Source organism: Gossypium raimondii, chromosome 9 (genome assembly GCF_025698545.1).
Source record: "Gossypium raimondii isolate GPD5lz chromosome 9, ASM2569854v1, whole genome shotgun sequence".
NCBI lineage: Eukaryota > Viridiplantae > Streptophyta > Magnoliopsida > Malvales > Malvaceae > Gossypium > Gossypium raimondii.
The window spans coordinates 39367653-39392795 of NC_068573.1; the positions used below are offsets into that span (position 1 = coordinate 39367653).

A 25143-nucleotide genomic window follows, 5' to 3' on the forward strand; every position below is an offset into this window, starting at 1 on the left:
ATGTTCAAAACTTGGTCCAATTTGCTTCATTTTTGAATTTAATATATTATCAATATTCTCATTCCAACTTGCCTCAACTATGAACTTGTCTAAGCTCAATGTTTCGGACTTTTCAACCCTTTTGTACAACGTGCATCATGAGATTTACAAGATTTTACATTTCTAGAATACACTCATTCTTCAAAATTTAGAAATTTGTAGCTGAAGTAGACATTCGTTACAGTTTATGTTTGCCTTTGCAAATCTCTTCCTTTTGCTCTTTCTTTCATTGAATCATCAGAACTAGTTGAGATCCAATTTTTCAACTTTTAATTAAATTAACCAAGCAATTAATTATTTTTAAAAATCCATACTATCTTTCAACTATTCATCAACATAATATTTTGATTAATAAAGTAGCAAAATCATCTTAATTAAATTAAATGGCTAATATGAATACATCTATTTTTATTAATTTACTCAATCAAGAAGGCAAAAACAAAACAAATTAATCGAAAAAAATCATGTATTGAGTGTTTTAGTTTTTAATCAAAGAAACTTAATTTATTAATTCAATCAAGCAATTAATTCATAGAAGGAAAAATACATACACAGGAAAGAAGAAAAGTGTTATATACATATATATGGTATAATATCACTTCAGTTAAATAGAAAAAAATTCAAAAGTAATTATAGCCAGCTAAAGTGATAGTTTGTTGTTGCTGTTATATTTGCCTACCCTTTCACCTCTTGTTGCATTTGTTTATGAGAATTCAAGCTATTAAAATGATAAAAACATATAATTTAATTCTCACCCCAAAAATATTTCTGATTTTGCCCTGTTAACACCTTGTTCCATTAAGGATTTTTCAGTTCTACCTATTAGTAGTCTAATATCTTCAAATGTTAGTACAAGCTTCCAACTATCTCCTGTCTTCTTGTTTACAATATTGGTCTATTTTTAGCTTTGTTATGAAATTTTGCTTGAAATATCCCACATCCTTCAAATATAAAGATTCTTACAAATAATTATTGAATTCTCCATTGAATCTTTTATTAGTTTCGCTGTTATTGTTATCATGGTAATCAATATACTCTCATAAGTTTGAAAATAGAATGACAAAATAACCTCTCCCAAAGGTTGATTTACAAAGATTTAAACTCACGATCCAATATCTAAAATAATGAAGGAAAATAAATAAGTGAAAAATGAGAATAACAAAGTAAAGATTGGATTTTTGCATATGCTTTATAAACTCATTTATTGTCTTCATATGAGTGTCATTGATGTCATAATATTATTATACTTCTATAAGACACTTGCCAACCTCTTGATCTTACTTGTGGAGTCTAAAAACTTCATTGACATTGTACCAAATATTATTCCATCAATATATTATATCATAATATATTTTATATAATTATTAAATTTAAGGATTAGTATTTGGTATATTGATAGTGTACTTTTTATGTCACAAGTAGCCTTAAAATTTTGTCATGTGTAAATTTTTTAAAATATTTATTTTTTGTATACATATATAATGATTGCACCAAAAACACTTTATATTCATAATTAAAATTTATTTTAATTAATAATTTAACATAAATATACATTATTAACTACTTTTAATGTTAATAAATTATTAACATAATATATAATATTTATAAATACATTTTCATAAATTAAGTAATTATCATTGATTAAATTTTATTTTATTTCAAATATTCTATTTAATTATAAAATCGAAAATTTGAGTATTTGGATCAGATTTATCGAACTTGAACTCAGATGAACATGGGCATTCTCAATCTGAAATTTCAGCTAAGCAAGTTTTAGATATGAAGCAAGCTGAAACTCAGACGAACTGGAATAGATATGAAGCAAGTTTTAGAGTGGTAGCTATATCTCTTTTCCTATGGGTGGGCTTCCTAAATTAGGATTGAAATCCTTCTTGAGGAAGGTTATGGATTTCCCGAGCCCATTTCGGATTTTACTATTGAGCTTTTTTCAGTAGTTGAATTGGATTTTAGAGGCCATTCATCCGGCTCTTAATTTATATCTGGATACAATTTTGATCGTACAATCTGAGATCCCTGTTGTGATTTCAATTATCTTTCCCGCCGATGCTGCTTGTCAAAATTGTCTTCACTTATCACTTCATTGTATATGTACTACTCTCCCATCCTTAGCAACATTAAATGAACCATGGAGATATACATGAATCGGAATGCGTAAAATTTCTTGATGTTGAATTCGTTTCCCCTGCAATGCGAGCTAAGATTATGTAGCAATCTTCAATCATTGTGGCCCCAGATTTGTTGACCTTAAATTCACTCATCGCTGGGATTCATTTGCCCTCAGCTGGAAAACATACAAGGTTAAGCATCAGATGTCATGTCATGTAATGTAATGTATGTTTTAACCATTTATGTCATGTTTGATTCCAAATCCATCCCCTGTCTGCTACTCGATGCTCTGGTGATGAGTCATGTCAACTCAATCGCAGGGTACGTCACGTCCCTTACCATATGCATGTACCATACAGGCACAAATGGTATGGATGTCATGTAATTTTTTTCTGGTGAGATTGTCTTGTTGTGACAATGGACTGCACATGGCCAAGGGGGAAACCCATATTTCTGCACCAATTCAATGGCGTGTGTAGCAGGTTTTCCTGGCATTCAATAAAATTGATATGCCAAAAGTGAACCACTTGTTTTATTTTACTTTTTATCATCCATGGAAATTGGCAAAACTAACTGAAAATTTTAGTAGATGATTTAGGGTTAAACCCATTAAAACAATATAAAATTTGTTTTTAGAAGGGTTGAATAAATAGATTGAAGTCAACTCAAAACAGCAAGAAGATGAAGATATATATGATAAAGAAAAGAATGATAATGACAACTTGTTGATTTCTTACCTCACAAGGTCCATGAAAACACAAAGAGACAACAAGATAAAAGGGTTTTCATCTTTTTATCTTAAAATCAAAAAGACCCAAGTCAGAAATAGGGCTTTCAAGTAGAACAATCATGAACATCTCCTAATTACCATTTTCCATGCAATTAATTCACCAAAGGCCATCAAAGCACATGACACCTAACCTAACACACAGTCCTTTTCATTTCATCTAAACTAGAAAACTTTCTAAGACCCTCCATCAGACACAAAAATAAAAACTATTTAAAAAACAAAAAACAAAATTTCAGCTCTCATTTTCAAGCTTTTATGGGACTAATGGGGAGGAAAGAAAAGGTGGGGAGGAGTTAATTAGTTCCCGGCCATTTTTGACACTTAGTACTCATCATCATCACCAATTGTCAAATATCAATTTCAGCTTTTGCATGTAAATGGACGATCTTGTTCCTTTTTCCTTCTTTTTTTCATTTAGTTTTAAAATATAATTAAATGATAATATGGTAGAAAACAGAAAGGAAACAGGTTGAGTTGGATCCAAGCTCAACTTCACCTTTTTCGTCATTTCTCCCTCCTCATATGGCACATCATTGCTAGGCTAAGGGGACACCATGCAGATAACGCCAACTACTCCTATTCTTTTTTTGAAAAGGTAAAAACTTTATATTTGTTATTGTAATCAATACAATAGGTCGATGGTCGGCAGTCTTTTCTCTATTTATGCCATCATTTAGCATTAACATATTTATATACTTATATCTATTTATGGTATCTAAATTAACCTCTATTTTATTTTAGAAATTTATATTATGTTCATATAAAAAATTAAAATAACCCATAAATAAATCTTTTTACTTATACTTTTATTAATAAAAATAGTTTGGTTAAATATGCTGTTAGTCTATGTATTTAGATAAAATTCGATATTAGTGTCTATACTTAAAAGTTAAATTTTCTTTTTTATGTTTAAAATTTTAGTCAAATCATTAATATAATTTAATATTTTATATTAAAATCTATTAACTGGACATATTGATTAGACTGTTCTCGTATAACATGACTTGGTTGACGTAAAATAAATATGCTAAATTTAATACTTTTGGTAAAATAAATACCAATAATACTAATGATCAGATAAAAAAGAAAAAACAAGTGATGAAATAGACCAAATAACTCATTTTGATCAAATAATCATATGTAAATCTCAAATTCTACAAAAGAAAAAAATCTACAAAAATACATGCTAACAATATATTTTGATCAAATAATCATATATATATATATATATATATATATTAAAGTACTAGAAGGTATCAGACCCCAATGTTGAGCTAAACATCCTAATTTAATGTCACGTGAAGCGTCTTGGTGAAATATCCTAGAATTTAAATTTGCATCCTAAAATTATATTTGCAATGTGGATTGTAATAAAAATTAATATTTTAAAATTATAATCAAAATTATTATTTTGAAAAAATTAAAATAGATCAAATAACTCATAAATTTCAAAGCATATTAAAAAACTCAAGTTTTCTGTGGAATATCCCAAAAAAAAACTTCGCAACAAATATTCCAGTATTTCTTAAACGAATTATCCTAAATTATATAATAAAATCAAAATAAGATATTTCAGTATTTCGAAAATTATAAACAAAATTGTTTTTAAAAATAGATAAACCACTCAAAATATATATAAAAAAATCATACTTTCTGGTATTTAAGCTAATTTTTAAATACATCCACCAAATTTTTATTTTTATTTTTTGTTTTTCATTAGATAAAACCCAAAAATTTTCACCAACTGATAATTCACTGATTTCTGGTTTGATTTTGATGTATTAATTTAGAAACATCGAAATATGTAAATTTTAAAAATGAAAAAGAAGAAGATAAATGTCTATATAAAATTTACCATCACAAATTTCTAAATTTAATTACATAATTATTTGATAAAAAATATGGATTGGATTAAAGGGATTAGTCATCTTAAATTAAAATTCATTTCTTGTCACAAATATTCACTTATAGCATACTATATCTTAATAGATTGGCGTAAACTTTCTACCACACGTGCATTCCCAAAATGATTATGTTTTTCTAAAATTAAATTTTGTTGTTCAACATCTTGGACTAACCATCCCTTTGAAGGTATGGTTAAAAGATAATCAATTCCTAATGAAATGGATATAGCAGTGGCTTGCTAGAAACTCAGAGTTTTTACTTGATCTAGAATGTGTGATGTATATACCATTTTAAAGTGGTCTATTAATATGCTAATAAGCCGTTTAATGACAGTTCCATCTATCACTTTATCGTGAAATCCTAGATTGGCCCGTTCTACCATAAATACCCGTTTATTCTATTGAGTGGATTTTGTGGTTTGAACTTGTAGCAAACGATTATCTGATAAAAAATTTAACTATTGCTTTATACAAGTTAAAAAAAAACCTTTGTATCATTTAAATTAGTAGAAATATTTTTTTGTTCGTTTACAATGTAATTAATTAAAACTAAAATGGGGTGCAAGCATGTCTCAATCTAAATAACCTAAACTGTTATATTAATTAATGAAAGGTATAAATAACCTAAATTGTTATATTAATTAATGAAAGGTATAATAATTTATTTGACCCTTTAAATTATTATCATTTTAGTTTTCTATTTAATTTTTACCTCTTTTAATTTTTAAATTTTTATTATTTGTCAAATCACTTAAAATGTATAGAAAAATTAACATTTGTTTATTTTGTTGATGTGGCATACACGTGTATGCCATGTTAGCAATTAATTAATTTTTAAAATTTAAAATTTCATATTACTTATGTTAAGTATGACTCTATTTTCAGTCAAATTTGAAAAATAATCTTTTAGTTAAACTCTGTTTATTTATTTCAGTCAAACACTGATTAGTTTAGATTATTTTATTATTATTTGACATATGAATTTAGCCTATAAATAGGCTCTTTTACAACCTTAGAAAATACACCCATTAGATTAGAACTCATAACACATTCAGAGAATTTCGTGTTTACGTTTTTCGGGTTCTTTGTTTTTCGGGTTTAGTTTTATTTCCATCTTTTGTACTCTTCTTTCTTTTGCCATTATAGTAAAATTATCTTTGCCCGTGGTTTTTTATCCTCTTTGGAGGGGTTTTTCCATGTTAAATTTGTGTGTTCATCTTCCGCTATTTTTACTTGTTTGTTGCTTAATCGGGATGATCCCTAACAAGTAGTATCAGAGCTAGTTCAATTTTCATAGATCAGCCCATTCAGATATGGCAACAACAAGATTTGAAATTGAGAAGTTCGATGGTGAGACAAATTTCAATCTGTGGCAAGTTCGGATGATGGCAATTCTAGTTCAATCCGGTTTGAAAAAGGTTGTTACCGGGAAAAAGCCTGAGAATCTAAATAAAACAGAATGTGAAGAGCTTGATGAAAAGGCCTTGTCTGTAATCCAGTTGTGCCTCGCGAATACGGTATTGCAGGAGGTATTGATGGAGAAGACCTCATCCGCATTGTGGAAAAGGTTAGAAACTCTTTATGCGACTAAGTCTTTGGCTAACCGTTTAGTATTGAAACAACGTCTATTTACGTTTCGCATGAACGAAGGTGAGCTTCTTAGAGATCACATCAGTCAATTCATTACTCTTTTAAATGATTTAAAGAACGTTGAGGTTCATATTGATGATGAAGATCAAGCTATGCTATTATTGTGCTCTTTACCCCCTTCATACAAGTCTTTCAGGGAGACCCTGATTTATGGCAGAGACAAAATCTCATTCGAAGATGTGAAGGGTCATTTGTTAAGTAGAGACAAACTCGACAATGAGCTTCATTTGGATAGCAAGGCAGATGGGCAAGCTTCCGTTTTGGTAGCATCAAAGAAACGAGACAAAAGGTGTCGCTATTGTAAAAAGTTAGGTCATGTCAAAGCAGATTGTTATAAACTGTGAAATAAAAGAGCTGCTGAGAGTAACGAGGAAGATGTAGCTGATGCTAATTTGGCCAATGAAAGCGGTGATGATTTCTTGTTAGTGTCAACAAGCGATAACTCCAAGCTCACGTCCGAGTGGATCCTAGATTCGGGATGTTCTTTCCACATGTGTCCCAATAGAGAATGGTTCTCTACATACAGTTCGGTTGAAGGTGGAGTTGTGCGCATGAGAAACGATTCATCTAGTATGGTAATTGGTATTGGTACTGTTAAAATTAGGATACACGATGGGACGATTAGGACACTCTCAGATGTCAGGTATGTACCTGATTTACGAAAGAATCTCATCTCCTTGAGTATTTTAGACTTGAAAGGATGCAGAATCAACATCAAGTCAAGCAGCATTAAAGTATCTCGTGGAGCTCTCGTTTTGTTAAAAGGTAAAAGAACTAGCAGTCTTTATATTCTGAAAGGTTCTACAGTGACCGGTGAAATTGGATGTCCCTCATCTGTTACAGAGTCGAAGTCAACTCGTTTGGAGCGGAGGCAACTTGGTCATTGGAGGGAAAAATGTATGACTGTTTCGTTGAAGAGAGGTTCTCTTTTGGATGCAGGTTTTGAAAAGTTAGGGCACTGTGTTCGTGAAAATCAGACCCGGGTTAGTTTTGATTTGGCAGTGTACAAGTCGAAGGCTAGAAGTCTTCCAGTTTCTAAGCACAGATTCGACTCAGTTAATTCCCTGCATAGTTCAAGATAGGCTCGTGGCGGGCTTTGGCAAAGATGACGTTGTAGAAATATGAGTCAATGTGGAGATTTGTTAAGTATGACTCCTATTTTCAGTCAAATTTGAAAAATAATCTTTTAGTTAAACTCTGTTTATTTATTTCAGTCAAACACTGATTAGTTTAGATTATTTTATTATTATTTGACATATGAATTTAGTCTATAAATAGGCTCTTTTACAACCTTAGAAAATACACCCATTAGATTAGAACTCATAACACATTCAGAGAATTTTGTGTTTACGTTTTGAGGGTTCTTTGTTTTTCGGGTTTTCGGGGTTTAGTTTTATCTCCATCTTTTGTACTCTTCATTCTTTTGCCATTATAGTAAAATTATATTTGCCCGTGGTTTTTTATCCTCTTTAGAGGGGTTTTTCCACGTTAAATTTGTGTGTTCATCTTCTCAATTTCTTCCGCTATTTTTACTTGTTTGTTGCTTAATCAGGACGATCCCTAACAACTTATGATTAAAGATGTGGTAAAAAATATTATATAACAAATATGTTTATTGAAACTTCATGTAAAAAATAAAAGTAAATTATACAAATGATCACTTAATTATTAGCGCATTTTGTTTTGATCATTCAAATATAATTTTTTATTTAGACAAGAACGTTAATATTCCTTTCTGTTTTGGTCACTCACTCTTAAAATAATGACATAACTTTTTTTAATTTGTATAATAACATATTTAACCCTCAATACTTACATATTATATCAAATTGATCCTAATTTTACATAATTCAAAAATTTAACCTTTAAAAATCAATAAATTTAATCCTCAAACACATATAATTAAATGATTAGATGCCAAAAACTTAAAATGTAGAATCAACATAATTTAAGGAAAAGAGGAAACTTATGAACATAAAAAAAAAAAAAACCTTGGCAATTAAATTAAATATGTAAATACCGTTTGAGATTTTGTAATTTGTTGGCAAAGCGGGTAGGGGAGGCCGAGGCTCCATTCAGTCAAATGCTGCAGAATTTTTTAGCTGCTCGAGTTGAAGAAATGAACAAAATAAAAAACACACTAGCCGAGCTCTCTGTTTCAGCAACCAGAAGGTCTCAACAATTGAATGAGTAAAAAAGGAAAATTGAAGAGAAATTTTTAGCACTGGCGAAGAGAAATAACGAGACGACGTTTTTAGCAAGGCCGGTGACGGAGGCGATGTTGGATGGGGAGGGATAACAGAGCGGCGATAACTTCTAATTGTTTTTATTTATAATTTATTATAAAATTATAAAATTTTGAAGTTTTATATATTTTTTTAAAATAGTATTATATTTTGTACTTTTTCATAATATAATAATAATTTGATTATATTTATATTTAAATATATGTGTTTAAGCACCAAATTGATAAAAATTATAAACATGAAAGGTTAAATTCATTGAATTGTTTAGAGTTAGGACCAAATTGTTAGAATGTGTAAGTGTTAATGATTAAATATGTTATTATTTTAATTGAGAAAAGGTCACGTTATCACTTCCGTCAATAATTTAACAAAAGGTGACAAAAAATAAACAATTAAAACGTTAGTGTCTAAATTAAAATTTTATGATTAGATGACAAAAAGAAACACGCTAACAATTGGATGGCCATTTCTATAAATATAATTTTAGTTGAAATAGCTAAACTAAAAGTTTAAGATTTATTATTCCCATTTAAATCTCATAATTTTTATTAATTTATAAAAACATTAAATCATCCTTATAATAAAGAAAAACTTATTATAAAATAATATTTTAAAGTAATTTTTGATTAAATTAGTGTCCGATTGATTTATGATACCCCTCGACAAGAATATGAGTATAAATAGATAAATAATTTTTAATAATTTTTTAATTGAGTTGATATTTGATCACGAAGATAATAAAAAAAACTTATTAAGTCTACACTTAAAAAATGAATTAATAAAATGACGTGGCGGATGGTTCCTTATCACCAAATATGTCCTTTTGGGGCCACTTTTCTTTTGTCCATATCAATTCCGACCAAGTGCCAACTATATTAGCCACTCATCTTCCCTTTGCAAAGTCACGTTCTTTGCATTTACGATCCTACCCTTCACTAACCTATCAAATTATATTTGGTTAAATTTATTTTTAGTCCTTGTACTATGCTTAAGTTGTAGATTTAATCTTTATACTCTAATTGGTTATGTTTAATCCTTGGACATTTTGAATTTTGAAATGTCACTCATGTCCCACACAGGAACTATTAAATCTATTAAGTTAAATCATGCTATTTACAAAAGTTTGTGGCTAACATATTATCAATTTTGTAATGCTATGTCAACTTAATATTTCTACATAATACTAACAAAAAATCATGTCACATTAGCTAATTGATTTAACGGCTATTGGATTAAAATTTCAAAATTCAAAAGTATAGAGATTAAAATGATCACATTGGAGAACATTAAGTAGATCTACAAGTTATACATAGTATGAGACTAATACTAGAATTTGACCTAATACATTTAATTGCTATTATTGAGATTAGAACTAAAATCTGAAATGTGCCAAGACTAAATTTGATTAAATTAGAGTACAAAATTAAATATACAACTTACATATAATACAAGGACAAATAGCAAATTTTGATGGATTATACTTTCCATATCCATGTATAAATATATGTTGTTTTCTTTAAGGAGATTAGTTAATATGTAGCTTTTTAAAGGTAGGTTTTTGAAAGAATTTATATATAAATGATTAAAAGACAAATAATTTCATAACAATATTATTTTTTTAAAAAAAATTAGACATTTTTTAATTGAGTATATAGATTAAAAAGTATGGGTATCACGTGGGATAGTTGAAGAGGTACTGTAGAGGTTGAGACTGATGCTAGGTACTCTGTTGTTGGTTAGAGTTGAGAAGTAGTTTTCAAGTGGTTTGAGTAGGTTGTTGAGTTTGTCTTTGGGTCGAAGAGAGTTTTGAGTTTTAGTTTGTAGCATTTCCTGGGACAACGGTGGAAGAATGAATTGTGGTGGTTCAATCCATACTCACTACACCAATTGTTGATATAAGGTTTCAACAGGTGAGATTGTAAGCAGGAGAAGGTGGTGGATATAGAATGGTTGGTTCACCTATGAAAGGTAGAGAGCCGAAGTAAGAGGTTTAGGAAGGAAAGAAAGGAGAAGACAAAAAAGAGAATATATACAACCTACTCAAACCACTTGAAAACTACGTGACATTACCAAACAAGAATGTGCCTTCTTGTTTGATATAGAATGGTTGGTTCACCAATTTCGTACAATCCTATTCTCTCTCATGCCTTGAGGTATATACAGGAGGGTGCCTTCTTGTTTGGTAATGTCACGTAGTCGACAATATGAAGGGTAGGCTTGCTCATGCGGTCGACCATGTGGCAACGCTGTTTCAGATTAGTTGTCATCATATGTGATACTTTGTGGTCCTACTACAACATTCTCTATGCTGAGATTCTACGAAATTGTTGCGTCTCTGTGGTTCCATGGAAGGATTGTAGCAAATCGTTTATAAGGTAACTTAGGTAGGGCTCACGGGAGATCGGTCATGAACAATCCTTAATAAAGGGTCCTTGATAGGCCATCTCATGTTCTATCACATGTCATTGTCGGAGTATGAGTACAACAAAAATAAATAAATAAATAAAAGATGAAAAAATATGAATTTAAAATTATTTGATTGGATGACAAAAATGACCAATTTGTGAAGTTTTGATGATTAAAGATGATGATAAGGCTTAAAATACAAGTCAAGTAAGAAGGTGTCATCGCCATCATATCATATATGGAAGAAATTGGCAAAACTAGTTTTAGTTGACGCAGAAAAAGAAAAAGAAATATCGAAAATAGAAAAGAAATAAAAAACAGCTTTTGTACAAAGCTCCAAAAGTAATAAAGACTTGGCTTCCCTAATAAAGAGGTAATGTAGTCAATAATTAAACCATCGCAGACATCAAACAAACAATTGCAAGTCCTCGTCTTTGTCTGGATGTACCCCTTCTTCATTAGGCGGCACTTACCTCTTTTATTCGTCCGCTTCCACTCGGATTGTAATTTGGATTTTTCTTTTAAAAACCCTTCTTTTCTTGTTTCTCCATGATTTTGGATTAATTGTCAATGAGGAGCATGCCTTGATTTTGAGCGATTAGTTTGGTGTGATTGTGTGTAATATATTTAGATTTTATTATCATATATTCAAATTTATTATGATTTAAAGTTAAGGGAGATCGGCGGGCAAGTATTAATAATTCATTTTAAGTCTTTTAATCATTCGAATAAATGTAAATTTATAATTTTAATCTCTTTTAAAATTAATTATATAATCTAAGCCATTTTAGATTAATTTTTTAGTTTTGGCTCCTCACAATTCTAAAATTGTATCTCGTCCTCAAAACAAAATTTTTGACTTTGTCCTGTTTGATATGTGCTTTGTAATGATTAATTTTGCTTGAAATAATTTAGATGTATTATCTTTGTATTTTTCAATTAATACTTGTAGCCCTTTCAAAAACTATTTTTATATAATTATATTTAAAATTTAAATAAATTTGTATTATTTAAAATGATTGGATCATGTCGGTTAACATTTATAAAAAATTTATAGGCTCTGTAATAGATGTAGGAGCAGTCCTACCACTCAAATAATAATAAAATAATTAATTAAGGTTTAACTCCGTTACATTTCAAAACTTAAATTTGTTACTTAAATAAGGGCTCAAACCCAAAGTTAGTAAACACAGTCCATGATCTAACTAAGTTAAACTTTCTTCCTATTGTTTTAGACAATATAAATTATTAAAACGATGATCGATTGATTCATTAATCGCTAACTAAGCTAATAAACCCATACGGATTATATTGTTTGCTACTCTTAGTTAGGAATCTCCTCTCAGTCTCATCCTAAAATATACCACCTAAACTCTCATTTTAGTCTCACCTAGGTATATAGCTCTCCTCTTGGTCTCACTATTCAATACCATTATATCGAACTATCTAATGATAAACTCTCCTTTCAGTCTTGTTTATCTAAATTTTCCACTAGAGACGTCAATTCTAGTGTATTAAGCATTTGACATAAAAGAACAACCAAATAATCAAGCATAGACATTAACTTAGTTTAATAATCAATTCATCAATTAACCAACAACCAATATCATCACATAATAAAGCTTAACACCCAAATAGACATTTCATTGAACAATTGATATGCACAATAAAAGGATAAGGGTAAGAAATGTTCATTTAGATGTGGAACCAATGACACCCAAAAGCTTGATCCATCTTCTTTTACAAAAAGTCTTTAACAAGAAAAAGAAATAAAACAACAAAAGCAAAATATACTCTAAAAAAAAGGAAAACCTAATCTAAAAATGAAAAGAAAAGAAAACATAACCTAACACTACGGAAACTAAAGAGAAATTGTTCAGCCAACAAAATCTGAAATCAAAAGCTTGTAAAGTGGTATTTATTCATAGCCTTCTAACATTTAACCTAACATTGACCATGATGCCCTTAAATGAAAACAAAGACTTAAGACTGTTTAGATACAAAATTACCCCTGTAGCGTTCACTCGTTAGGCAACCGTATCACGGTACCCAGGCTCTGGTATCGTGATACCCATGACAGTCTTGAATTAGGGGGTCTTGGGGTGTCCTGGTATCGTGATACCCATGCTTGGTATCACGATACCGGTGGAGTGACCTCACTTCTCTTCATGTCAACATTGTCAAGGGTATCACGACTTCCATGCTTCAATATCGCGATACCCCCTTCTAGATGATGTTTTCTTCAAGTTTGGGCCATTATCAATTCCCTACACCGCTCAATCATATTATTAGGTTTCCCATGGCACAATTGGCCAATTTGGATCTCAAAAGAGCACAAAACTCACAAAAATAATTTATTAACAACAAAAACTAAAAATCGAAAAAAGTAAATAAAAGACACCTAAATTGCTTGAGAATAAGTTATTAAAGTAAACAAAAACTACAATTTGTAAACTAAAAATTGAAAAAAGTAAGCAAAAACTACAATTTGTTTTCTCCATGCGTAGGTTCAGGTATTCCTCGAAGCCCTAGAACTTGAAGTCAGCATCTAGACGACCATTTTCGACTAAAAAAAGTTAGTAAAGTACCCTTTCAATTGTAAATGGCATGTACCTAAGGTTTAAGTTGGTTTTGTATCGAAAATGGTCAACTTGAAACTTAGTTGCTTAATGTTATTTTGAAGTTTTGGATTTGGCATGTTTTGCCTCTTATGCTATTGTAATAGTGTTTTTTAGTTGTAAATGAGATTATATAGGTTAATACAGGTATGTTAAACTTGTTTCAAAATGGTCCTTTTTGAAAACAATGAGTCACGTCGCGATGTGGAATCTCTGAAATCGTGATGAGAAACAACAAAACTTTAAGTGGTGACACTATTACTTGAGGTCATGACGAGCACCAAATAGAGAGTCATGTTGCGACGAGGAAACCTTAACATCGCGACGTCAACCCAAGAATTTTAAATTGTTACAATTTGGTCCTAATTCGACCTTAGGTTAGCAATAGAGCTTTCGTAAGCTCGTATAAGACTCGAAAATAAACACAAAATGATTTATACTCATGTTTAACTTATATTGGGATGTTTTATGTTATAAATTAAACTATGAATTGATCGTAGTTGCTCCGATAACGAATGTAACACATTGTAACTCGGACTTGACGATCAAATCGGGTATGAAGTATTATACCAATCGTCCCAAACCATCCACCCAAAAATCACCTAAACAAATTTCATCTCATCTTTTTCATTTCATAAACTAATTTATTTTATTTTTTATTATCTATAAATTAGAAACCTAAAAACGTCTCAAGTTTTAATTATTAAAATATTCAAACTTATGTTTTCATTTTCTTGTTTATTAAGATTTCCTTATTGTATTAAATGCTTGCAATCACTCCAAATATGTCGTGTTTGAGTTGTGGCAAAGTCAATTGTCAACGTATCATGATGTTCTATTGATGCTAAGGCTAAAACTTTTATTATATTAATGAAGCTTGTCCTTCATCATCTACAATGAGTGTTTATTATTTTTTCTCTAATTTATATAATTCCATTCATTGAAAGTTAACATCAAACTAATATATATATATTTTTAAAAAAGAAAATTTCCATATAAAAAGAGCTGCCAGATATACACGTGTACGATAAAAATACAACACCCAATGGGGAGTGATGGATACTACTAGACCCGTACGTATCTTATATTATTAATTAATCAAAGTGAAGAAGTTATTATCACAAAATTATTGGATTATATGGCTGTATTTGTAAAGTTGGAAAAGTTCAAGGGTGTTTCCGTAATTTAAATCTTCCTCTTCTTTAATTGCACCTTATAAGTACTAATGGTATGCTGAGAGGGTCGTTGCAGTTGAAGCACATCAAAGCTCCAAACAAAAGGCAAAAACTGTTGTTTTTTTTTCTTCCCTTCAGCTATTCGCTCTTCCTCTGGTTTACCCCGAAAAAGGTAAATCTTAATATTAATTTCATGAAAAATTCAAAACTAAATTATCATCATTTTTCATTGGAAGAACTCTGTGCTTTCCCAAAGCATGTTCCTGTTCCAATGAAGGTGTTTTTCTCTATGGATTTTTCTCATCAAACAAACAAAAGACTTGGGTTTTTTTTTGGCCTCAACATGATAATGAGCTAGAAAACCAACATTATAAATTTGCAAAAAATAGTTAAATTAAAGAAATAATTTCGTACCAATATTAAGTTTTTCTTTTACGTAATTCTTGGAATTTGTCATATGTTAGTTATCAGTTCATGTGGCAACCCATCCTTGCCATACACTTCCTCCTTTCCATCATCTGCATTTTTTTTTTTTGGTGAAAAGCATCAAGAAGAAGTTAAAACTTAGTGTTATGCTCTTGCAGTTGTTTTCTGTATGGAGAAATCGATGAATTCAACAACTTTAGCTCGAACAAAATCGGAGCAACTGGTGATTGAGACGCAGGCGGCGGCGACGCAGACGTCCAAGTCACCAACGATGCAAAATGAAGATGCACCGATAACATCGGAAAGCATGGGAACTCTGTCGCGGAAGTCAAGCCAGCGGATGGTGGTGGGTGCATCGCCGGGGCGGAGCAGCGGCGGTAACAAGAATAACTCCCACATTAGGAAGGCTAGAAGTGCTCAGGTGAAGCTGGACGTGGAAGAGTTGAGCAACGGGGCTGCTCTCAGCCGCGCCTCTAGCGCTAGCTTGGGCTTATCTTTTTCCTTCACTGGCTTCACCGTCCCACCTGATGAAATCACTGATTCCAAACCCTTCAGCGACGACGATATTCGTAAGTGTATATTTATATTCTTTTATATTATAAACGATGTCACTGAGTTAAATATACACAAACTCATTTAAATAATTAAAATTTTATTTTTTAAATAAAGTAAAAATGGTGTTACTCACAACTCTTCATATATTTTAATTAATTATTTAAAAAAAAATTGGATGCTTAAATAACCTTAACATGTATTAAAAAAATTATGAAGCATCACATCAAACTCCTCATCTATGGGAGATATATGGTTTGATAGTAGACCGTAGGTCAAGTCTAGAATGTGTGTTATTTTAATTACATGGAACAAAAAATAAATTTGAAATTCAATATAAATATAAACATTTATTTCAGTATTTTTAACCATAAATAAATGTTTAATTAAATGATTGAATAAATAAAATTATTTGATTGCACAAATTTTATCAAATCCAAAATCAAAATAAACAAAGTGTGGGGTCATCATGTAGAAAGAATTGTTGTGGATAACATCACACTAATTAATAATTTGATGGTACAAATTGGACCCATGCTTGTAGTTGTACAACTTGCTTCTTTGACAGGGAAGGATCTCTTTGGTTTCTCCAATTTCGCCTACACTCACTCACATAAATGCCACTTCCACATGTACATACAGTTTTAGACTTTTTGGTTCCAATGTTGTGACTAACTGATTGAAATTGGACCAAAATATATACACTGAAAATGAATCATTATGAAAGATTACGCGTATTTGATTAAAAAAGAGATGCATTTTTATTTTATATTGTTTTTTTTTTTAAATTTCCCATATTATTAATCATTGTCCAAAAAAAAAATATATTTCTCCACCGTTTTCTATTTTATCCCCTCTCTCCACCTTTTTAATCTTTATTGCAAAATCTTCTTCGACAATGAGCACATTTAGCAATGACAATGGTGAGATATTTCATCAATAAATATACTTTTTACGTTTTGTTATTTGGTACCTCATTTAGATATCTTAGTTGAGCTGTACTTTATTGACTATGGTGTAGGTATATGGTAAGGAAACTGTAATAAAAATGTTAGGGTAATCTCATAAACATAACTGCAATAGCAGAGGTTTCAAGTATTCAGTCGATATTAGATGTTAAACGACGAATCACCAAGCAAAGCCATTTTCACATATAAGATCTCTTAAGCCTCAAGTAAATTTTCATTGCAGCTGAAGACATTGAAGCTGGCACCTGTAAGCCGAAATTTCAGACAGAACCTACTTTACCAATATATCTAAAGGTAACACTTTCTGAACATGCAGGATCTTTTCCCCCTGCATTTATTCCTCTTTTAATCTGCACCAGCATCTTCGGATCTTGAAACAAGAACATGGAGGATTGTATCTGAAGTTTAACATGCATAAAACCAAAGTTACATGGAAATGGATACGGAGATATGACCCTCCAGATGCACCCGTATCCGAAGTTCAAGTACCAAAGAAGGGTAATTATTCCGAGGATATTCCGATGAATACCAATGAATTTAATTAATGAAGGTTTACTTGTTTTCCTGAAATCTGCAGTTCAGTGATGTGACTTACAAGGTGATCACCAAAGGAATGACAACTTCTGAAGAGAGGGATATATTGAATGGAATCACCGGTGCTGTAAGTCCTGGGGAAGTTCTGGCACTTATGGGACCTTCAGGAAGTGGGAAGACCACACTTCTTAATCTGCTTGGTGGCAGGTTAATTCAGTCCACTGTAGGTGGTTCAGTCACATACAATGATCAACCCTACTCCAAATTCCTCAAAAGCAAGTAGGACTCTCAAACTTTGCTCACTCTTCATCAACTGCACTTTGTGTTGATTTCTTAAGTTCCATTCAAAGTAAATTTAATTCCCTGTTGAACCTACTTCACCTTTCTGCTCATCATCTGTGATGAAAAACATGCGTATGTGGCAGGATCGGATTCGTGACTCAAGACGATGTCCTGTTTCCTCACCTTACAGTGAAAGAAACATTGACCTATACAGCCCGGTTGCGACTGTCCAAGGCTTTATCGAGACAGCAGAAGGAAAAGCGAGCCATAGATGTCATATATGAGTTAGGCTTGGAGAGGTAAATCACTCTCTTATTCACTCTGCTACTGCTATTGAATCTCTGACCAAGTATAAACATATAAGTCTAAATTAACTTGTTCTTGCAAATGATGTGCATATATAGATGTCAAGACACCATGATAGGCGGCTCATTCGTCCGTGGAGTGTCCGGTGGAGAAAGGAAAAGAGTTTGTATTGGCAACGAGATCATAATCAACCCTTCCCTTCTCTTTCTTGATGAACCAACCTCTGGTTTGGATTCCACCACCGCTTTAAGGACAGTTCAAACATTACAAAACATAGCCGAGGTTTGACATCTCCATATGCAACATCTGAAGCCAATGTTGTAGTTTCAAAAACTGAAAGCGTGTGTGTGTATTTTCTTGAATCTAAATGACTTCAGAGTTCTCATTGCAGGCCGGGAAGACTGTGATAACAACAATCCACCAGCCATCAAGTAGACTGTTCCACAAATTCGACAAGTTGGTTCTTCTAGGGAAAGGCAGTTCGCTTTACTTCGGGAGAGCTTCGGAAGCAATGGCTTATTTCTCATCTATAGGTTGTTCCCCTCTCATTGCCATGAATCCAGCAGAGTTCCTGCTTGACCTTGCAAATGGGAACATAAATGACATATCTGTGCCATCGGAATTAGAGGACAAAGTACAAATGGGGAATTCTGAAACTGAAACAAGAAACGAGAAGCCACCACCGGCAGTCGTTCATGAGGTAAAGTTTTCTATGGCTCAAAACACTATGAATATAAAATCTTTATCCAAAATCCTCCAAACCCTTATCAGTCTGCTGAAAGGCAAGGTAAATAGACAGCATTTTGAAGGAGCAGACATAGCTAATTTCTCAAAAGGCATCAAAACTGTAATCAGCCTAATAACGTTTTCATTTGGAAGTAGTATCTTGTCGAGGCCTACGAGTCGAGAGTTGCAGAAAATGAGAAGAAGAAGCTTATGACTCCTCTTCCCTTGGATGATGAAATTAAGTTAAAAGTGTTTTCTTCGAAACGGGAATGGGGGGCAAGCTGGTGGCAACAATATTGCATCTTATTCTGCAGAGGGATCAAAGAACGAAGGCATGATTATTTTAGCTGGTTGAGAATCACCCAAGTTCTTTCTACAGCAATCATCTTGGGATTACTGTGGTGGCAGTCTGATAGTAAAAGCACCAGAGGCCGTCAAGATCAGGTAAACTCATCATAGCAAACTACGTAATAGTCGCTTTTTTAATTGGTGCTGCATGAACCAACAGCTAGGTTCCACTATAATAGTTGTTTCTTAACTGCTGGGGATGAGGAGGAGCAAAGGAAGAAAACAGAGAGCGCAGAACAATGAAGCAAGATGCAAGAAATATTTTTACTTGCTCACAAATTTGCAGCAAGGGAGCTTATGGCTGATAGCTCATTTTGCTCATTCATTCAACTAGAAAAAACAATACATTTATAGCCAAATACATCACCAAATACTACCTACTACCACTAATCATACTTTGAAACAAGTAAAACTTAACTTGCACACAAGCTGATTATGTCAATCAGCACCTAAAAACATCAAAACAATACCAACTTAGTTCATTTTCAACTAAGTAGCTTAACAAAGTAACTAAACAACCTTGCTGTTACAGCAAGCATACGTGCTGCAGCATGTTTACAAGCTGCATGCACTTAACGAAAAATATAACTGCAGCATGGTTGGTCAATTTTCAACATTAACTTATCATCACAAAAAATTTGCTGGAATGAGCATATCATGGAACCTTGCAGGCGGGGTTATTGTTCTTCATTGCTGTCTTCTGGGGATTCTTTCCTGTCTTTACCGCAATCTTCACTTTTCCTCAAGAGAGAGCCATGCTTAGTAAAGAAAGAGCAGCTGACATGTACAGATTGAGCGCATATTTTTTAGCGAGGACTACAAGCGACCTTCCACTTGATCTAATATTACCAGTACTTTTCCTTCTGGTAGTCTACTTTATGGCTGGCCTGAGACTGAGTGCCGGCCGCTTTTTCCTCAGCATGCTTACGGTTTTTCTCTGCATCATTGCCGCCCAGGTATGTGCATTTGCAACCACCAGTTAAAAGCATACCAATAACAATTCAAGACTGAGTGTAAAACCATGGCATGGGTGCTTTGACAGGGTCTTGGACTAGCCATTGGTGCCACACTAATGGACTTAAAGAGGGCTACAACTTTGGCTTCAGTAACTGTGATGACCTTCATGCTGGCTGGTGGCTATTTTGTGAAGGTAGGCATTAGGCAACCAAATATTACTCAGAAGTTCAAAACTGCATAAAAAATACTAGCTTTCATATTATCAATGCAATGAGTTTACTTTGGATAAGCTGCGTGATTACAAGCTTTAAGAGCAGAAATATTAACTCGTCGTCATCATCTTCTTTAATTTTGCAGAAAGTTCCAGTGTTCATATCCTGGATCCGCTATATGTCTTTCAACTATCATATTTACAAGCTTCTTCTCAAAGTACAGTACCAAGACATTACGCCTCCAGTAAACGGGATAAAAACAGACAATGGCTTATGGGAAGTGGGTGCTCTGGTAGCAATGATCTTTGGCTACCGTGTCTTAGCATACCTGTCTTTGCGGAGGATGCAACTTCACCGTGGAGCTTAATGATACAGTGATTTCGACGAGTGTCTGATGAAAAAAGCTTCTCGTTGCCACTATGCCGAGGCCGTAAGGATAATTCTGAAAAGCTTGGGCATTATCAGAGAGAAGTGTTATAAAAGAGGATCAAGAATCAGCAGCACCTTGGGATTTTACCTTAAGAGTTGGTCAATGCTCTCATATAACAAGGGATAGTTTTGATGAGAATTTCACATAGTATAAGCAAAGCAAGCATGAAGATTTTAGTATCAGGAGAATCCTAGTCCTAACATATGCTTTTGAATTAAGGATAAAATAACTTTAACTTCATGGAGTTCTTATTCTTAGTCATACACTGAAAGGCAGCCTTTCGATTTGTAAGTAACCATTATTTACCAATTATCTTTGGAATTTGGTAACCAGTTTATCAACAGAGATAGAAAGCTGCAAGATGAATGTTAGTATTGAGGCTCTTATCTCTATCTCATGCATCATTTTTCTGCGTAAAATAATGTATCAAAAAGATGGTTTCGCAGCTCATAGAAAAGGGTTTCATTGGGTTATGATTGGTTGCCTCTGTGTGACATATGTGAAGCTAAGCTTATCAGTTTTGATGAAGAAAACGCCGGGTTTAGGTTGTCTAAACATTTATAGGATGGTCAGTGTTTGCCATCCAACCCAATGTTACCTCAAACACGGTTCAGTCTGGAACAATAAACAAACATCAGAACGTAATTCATTATTTTTATAAAACGTAATTTGGAACAAATATCCTCTGCCCCTCCACTTATATTTTGACACGTGCACTAACTTTTTTTTACTCATAACTTCTAAGCCTGCTGCCCGATTCCCCACATATTGGCGTCACTGTAAAACTGATATTTCTTCCTCCTTTCCCCCTGGTTTCTCTTCATATTTCTCAATTGTTTCCTCCATATTCCGAAACCAGATGCGATTCTGCTAAAATTAACTTGTTATATAAATCCATTGTTCATGGTTGCTCACTCATACAATCCAAGTTTACATCTCAATGTCGACCTTTTCAGCTTTGATTTTAGTTGAAAACTTCAAATTAAGTCGATAACGATGGAGGCGCTGGACATCATTAAGAAGAAGGAGGCTTTGAAACCAAAAATAAGGAGTTTGAAAGCGAGGATCCAATGAATAAAAGAAAATATGGGAAAGATAAGGGAAGATCAAAGGAATATAAGAGAAAGTTTTGGAGATATTATAAGCCAATGACAATGTCAGTAATATCCAAGGATGTAGTATTACAGTCAGTTTTCCTTCATAAATTTGTCTTTTCTCACTGTTTGTCTCCATTTGCTGCAACAAAAAATGGTTTTCAAATTGGAATGGAAGATAGTTCAACTTAACACACTAACAAATCAACTTAAAATCCAACCAGAGACATTAAAATATGGAGTTGTTGTTAATAACTACAAGGTTAAAGAAAATCTGACGGTAGTCAATACCAGGTTGTTGTACATAGTCTTTCACCATTAACTTGGCTTATCGTGCTTCACTTTGTACACCCATTTCACGCTAATAGCTTCTTTGTCATTTGACTTTTTAACCAACACCCATATTTTGTTCTTTTCAATTTGCTAATTTTCTTCCAAGCATCCTCTTTGATTGCTTCGTCAAAGTTTTCTAGTTATATTACACAATAGTTACATCACTTAAAAACTCCTCATTTTTCTTGGAGTGGAGCTAGGTGGTGAAGACGGAAAACTTGGTGTAGAATAGGTTGGTTGCTCATCAACATTTATTGGATGCATAATCATAGTAGGAACGGTTTTCTCCTTGACCTTTCCTTCTAGCCAATTACAATTATCATTCTCGACAATGATCATCTTCTTAGTTTCAAGCTGTAAAGTTTATAGCACTTTGACATAGAACTATAGCCAATGAAAACACACTTCTCACTGGTTTCTTCAAACCTCCTCTTTCAATATCATAATTTTGCATGCTGGTTGTAATTATTGTGACTACTGACTCATATTCCGATGGAAGACCATGTAAGATTGCATAAATGTGTTCTGTTTCAGATACCTTCTCCCACAAACAACTAGGTTATCACAAATTACCTTGATTTGTCTAAGATAATCCCTCATTGTCTGGTCTCTCTTCTTTTGAGCTGCAAAGTTCATTTAAGATTCATAATTTTTGTTGTAGACTTGGCAAATTGTAACTTTTGTATAACATTCCAAATTGAAGTAGTTGAATCACAACTTACAAGATCTGTCAAAATTTCTAAACTAACAATAGACAACAACCAAGAACATGAAGAACTATCTTGTTAACCACAAATTCTGTAGGAATGACATCTGTACCTTTCAAACTCTTAACTGTAAACAACACTTGTTGTTTCCATAAAGGAAAATTACTTTCATCAAATTGAATATTCATTTTCTTGTTATTAAAATTCTTATCAGCTGATTATTGATGTTCATTACTGTTAGTCATGGCTATACAAAGAATCTTTCTTTCTACGGCACAACAAAACCATGAATGCAAACGAATTTGTAGCTCTGATGCCATATTACAATATTGTATTTATGAGTAATTGATTAAGGAAGAAGAAATATATTTGATGTTTACAAAATCTGATTAATAGACTTCATTAAGTAAACTTAAGTTGTTTAACAATTAACTGATCTTTTAAGTTGTTTAATCAGCTCAGCTTAGGTTATGCAACTCAGCTAAGTTACTTGTATACTCTTAACAGTTTGAGGATGCGCCTAATCATATCCACCCTTCAGAAAATGCAAGATTATGGATAATTTAAGATTTGTGTAAAATAATATTATTTTAAAATTTTCAGTAAAAAATTATTTTAGCTCTCTATTTAATTTATCTTTTTAGCCCTTAAATTTGCATTGCTTATCAAATCATCTTACAATAGATGAAAAAGTTAATGTCTTTTAGCTTTAATGACATGACATACACGTGGATGTTACATCGTAATTAATTAATTTTAAATTTTAAAAATTAATTAATTGCCAACCTATCCATTTGAGGTGATTTGACTAATAATTTAAATTTAAGGATTAACAGAAACGATTATAAAGTTAAAAGGTAAAAACTCATTACACCATTAATGTTTGGGCGACTTAAAAGAAAATAAATTATGTTATATACATGTCTTTTATGAAAGGTCATATACACGTGAAGCAATAAAAAAATTGTTTATTGAAATTTATAAATCTTATTAAATTATAAAATGGGTTTGGACGTAGGTAAAAATGTGTGGAAAAAGAAATAAAGCCAAAAAGGTCGTAACGTAACTAAAATAAAAATCATCGCCTTTTAGTTTGTAAACGTGTATGGAATTTGGGGAAAAACCAAAATATGAAATGTGAAGTTGGTTACCTTAAATATTCTGCTGTAAACTCGTTGTTTTGGCATGTCTTTTTAGAATTTATATAATTCAAAATAAATATGGAGAAATGAATGGAATTTCAACGGTTTTCCTTGAAAGGAAAATAATATAATAAGCAAACAAGTCATTCTTCATCGTTATTTTTAATGTCTTTTGCGTCCAAAACAAGTTGTCTCTTCTCAACTCCAATTCTATAAAAACTCCAAAACAACGTTATAGGGTTGCAGAAATGGAAGCAGCAGGGTTGGTGGCAGTGCTTGCAGTTTCAGGAAGTGTAGTTTTCATTGCACACCAACTCCATAAACGTCTCCTCTCAGATTTCATGAGGAAGGTTGAATTTGAATTGTGTGGTAAACATTTCTACATTTACACCACTTTTATCTTTTTTTACAGTGCGTTGCATTCTGGGTCTCGTTTTCTTTTGTACATGTGTGTGTGTTTGTTTCAGGAAGCGGAAAATATGAACAAAAGAAAAGGGTTGGGTTTGCAGACGATGTGATGAGGGAGCCATCATCCAATAACAAAGAACCAAAGCTGCAGGGAAATAAAGCAGCTGGTGAAGATGATCATCAGGCTCAGGCTCAGGCTCAGCAGCTCCTGGAAATGTCAAATTCCATGCCCCTCAACCGGCAGGTTTTGTACAAAGGAATTCTTCAATATAAAACACGTCATGTTTGAAACTTCCTTTAGGAGATCAAATCAGGAGTTAGTACAACTTCTTCTTTATTGTTGAGTCAAGTAGGAGATGAAGTTTTGATTTTAGCAGCAGGGGAAGTTCTCTTTCCATCTAAACATTCTCTTTTTCTTTTTTCTTTGGTTTGTTCAGTTTTCATGCTTAAATTATCTTTGAATTATTCAATTTTTTTCATCTCTAAGAAAAAAGGGCACCCTCTGGAAATGGACAATGATTGAAACTCTAACTCTCTTGTTTCTTTGACTAAAACTGCTTTTTGCCAATAACAGAACTGCTTCTTTCTGTAGGCATTTAATTGAAGTTTTCCATTTACTTTTAAGGTATACATCCACAAGTAAACATTTGCTGCTTTAAGTCTTCTTGACGTAAGGAAGAATTACCTACTATTTTTTTCGTTGACGAACAAATATACATCTAATTTAGGTTTGATATTATTTTAAGGTGACTGCTACAATGGA

The 25143-nt window shown here is 32.4% G+C and overlaps 2 protein-coding genes across 3 annotated transcripts; both read left to right on the forward strand.

The window, feature by feature from the left end:
- The first annotated feature begins 15026 nt into the window (after positions 1-15026).
- Positions 15027-21070, forward strand: LOC105799597 (ABC transporter G family member 22). 2 transcript variants are annotated; one of them, XM_012630239.2, is made up of 11 exons: positions 15027-15127; positions 15540-15950; positions 17125-17195; positions 17479-17714; positions 17861-18016; positions 18122-18305; positions 18415-18723; positions 18906-19193; positions 19769-20053; positions 20140-20247; positions 20412-21070. In XM_012630239.2, exons 2-11 carry the CDS (start codon positions 15551-15553, stop codon positions 20631-20633), a joined length of 2259 nt encoding a protein of 752 aa, XP_012485693.1. In that variant the 5' UTR covers positions 15027-15127; positions 15540-15550; the 3' UTR covers positions 20634-21070. The 2 variants fall into 2 exon arrangements, with proteins under 2 accessions (XP_012485693.1, XP_012485695.1); XM_012630241.2 differs by lacking the exons at positions 15027-15127; positions 15540-15950; positions 17125-17195 and adding an exon at positions 17218-17399.
- Positions 21071-24059: 2989 nt separating this feature from the next.
- LOC105797939 (uncharacterized) lies at positions 24060-24911 on the forward strand. The gene is made up of 2 exons (XM_012627806.2): positions 24060-24341; positions 24440-24911. Exons 1-2 carry the CDS (start codon positions 24221-24223, stop codon positions 24667-24669), a joined length of 351 nt encoding a protein of 116 aa, XP_012483260.1. The 5' UTR covers positions 24060-24220; the 3' UTR covers positions 24670-24911.
- Positions 24912-25143: the final 232 nt, after the last annotated feature.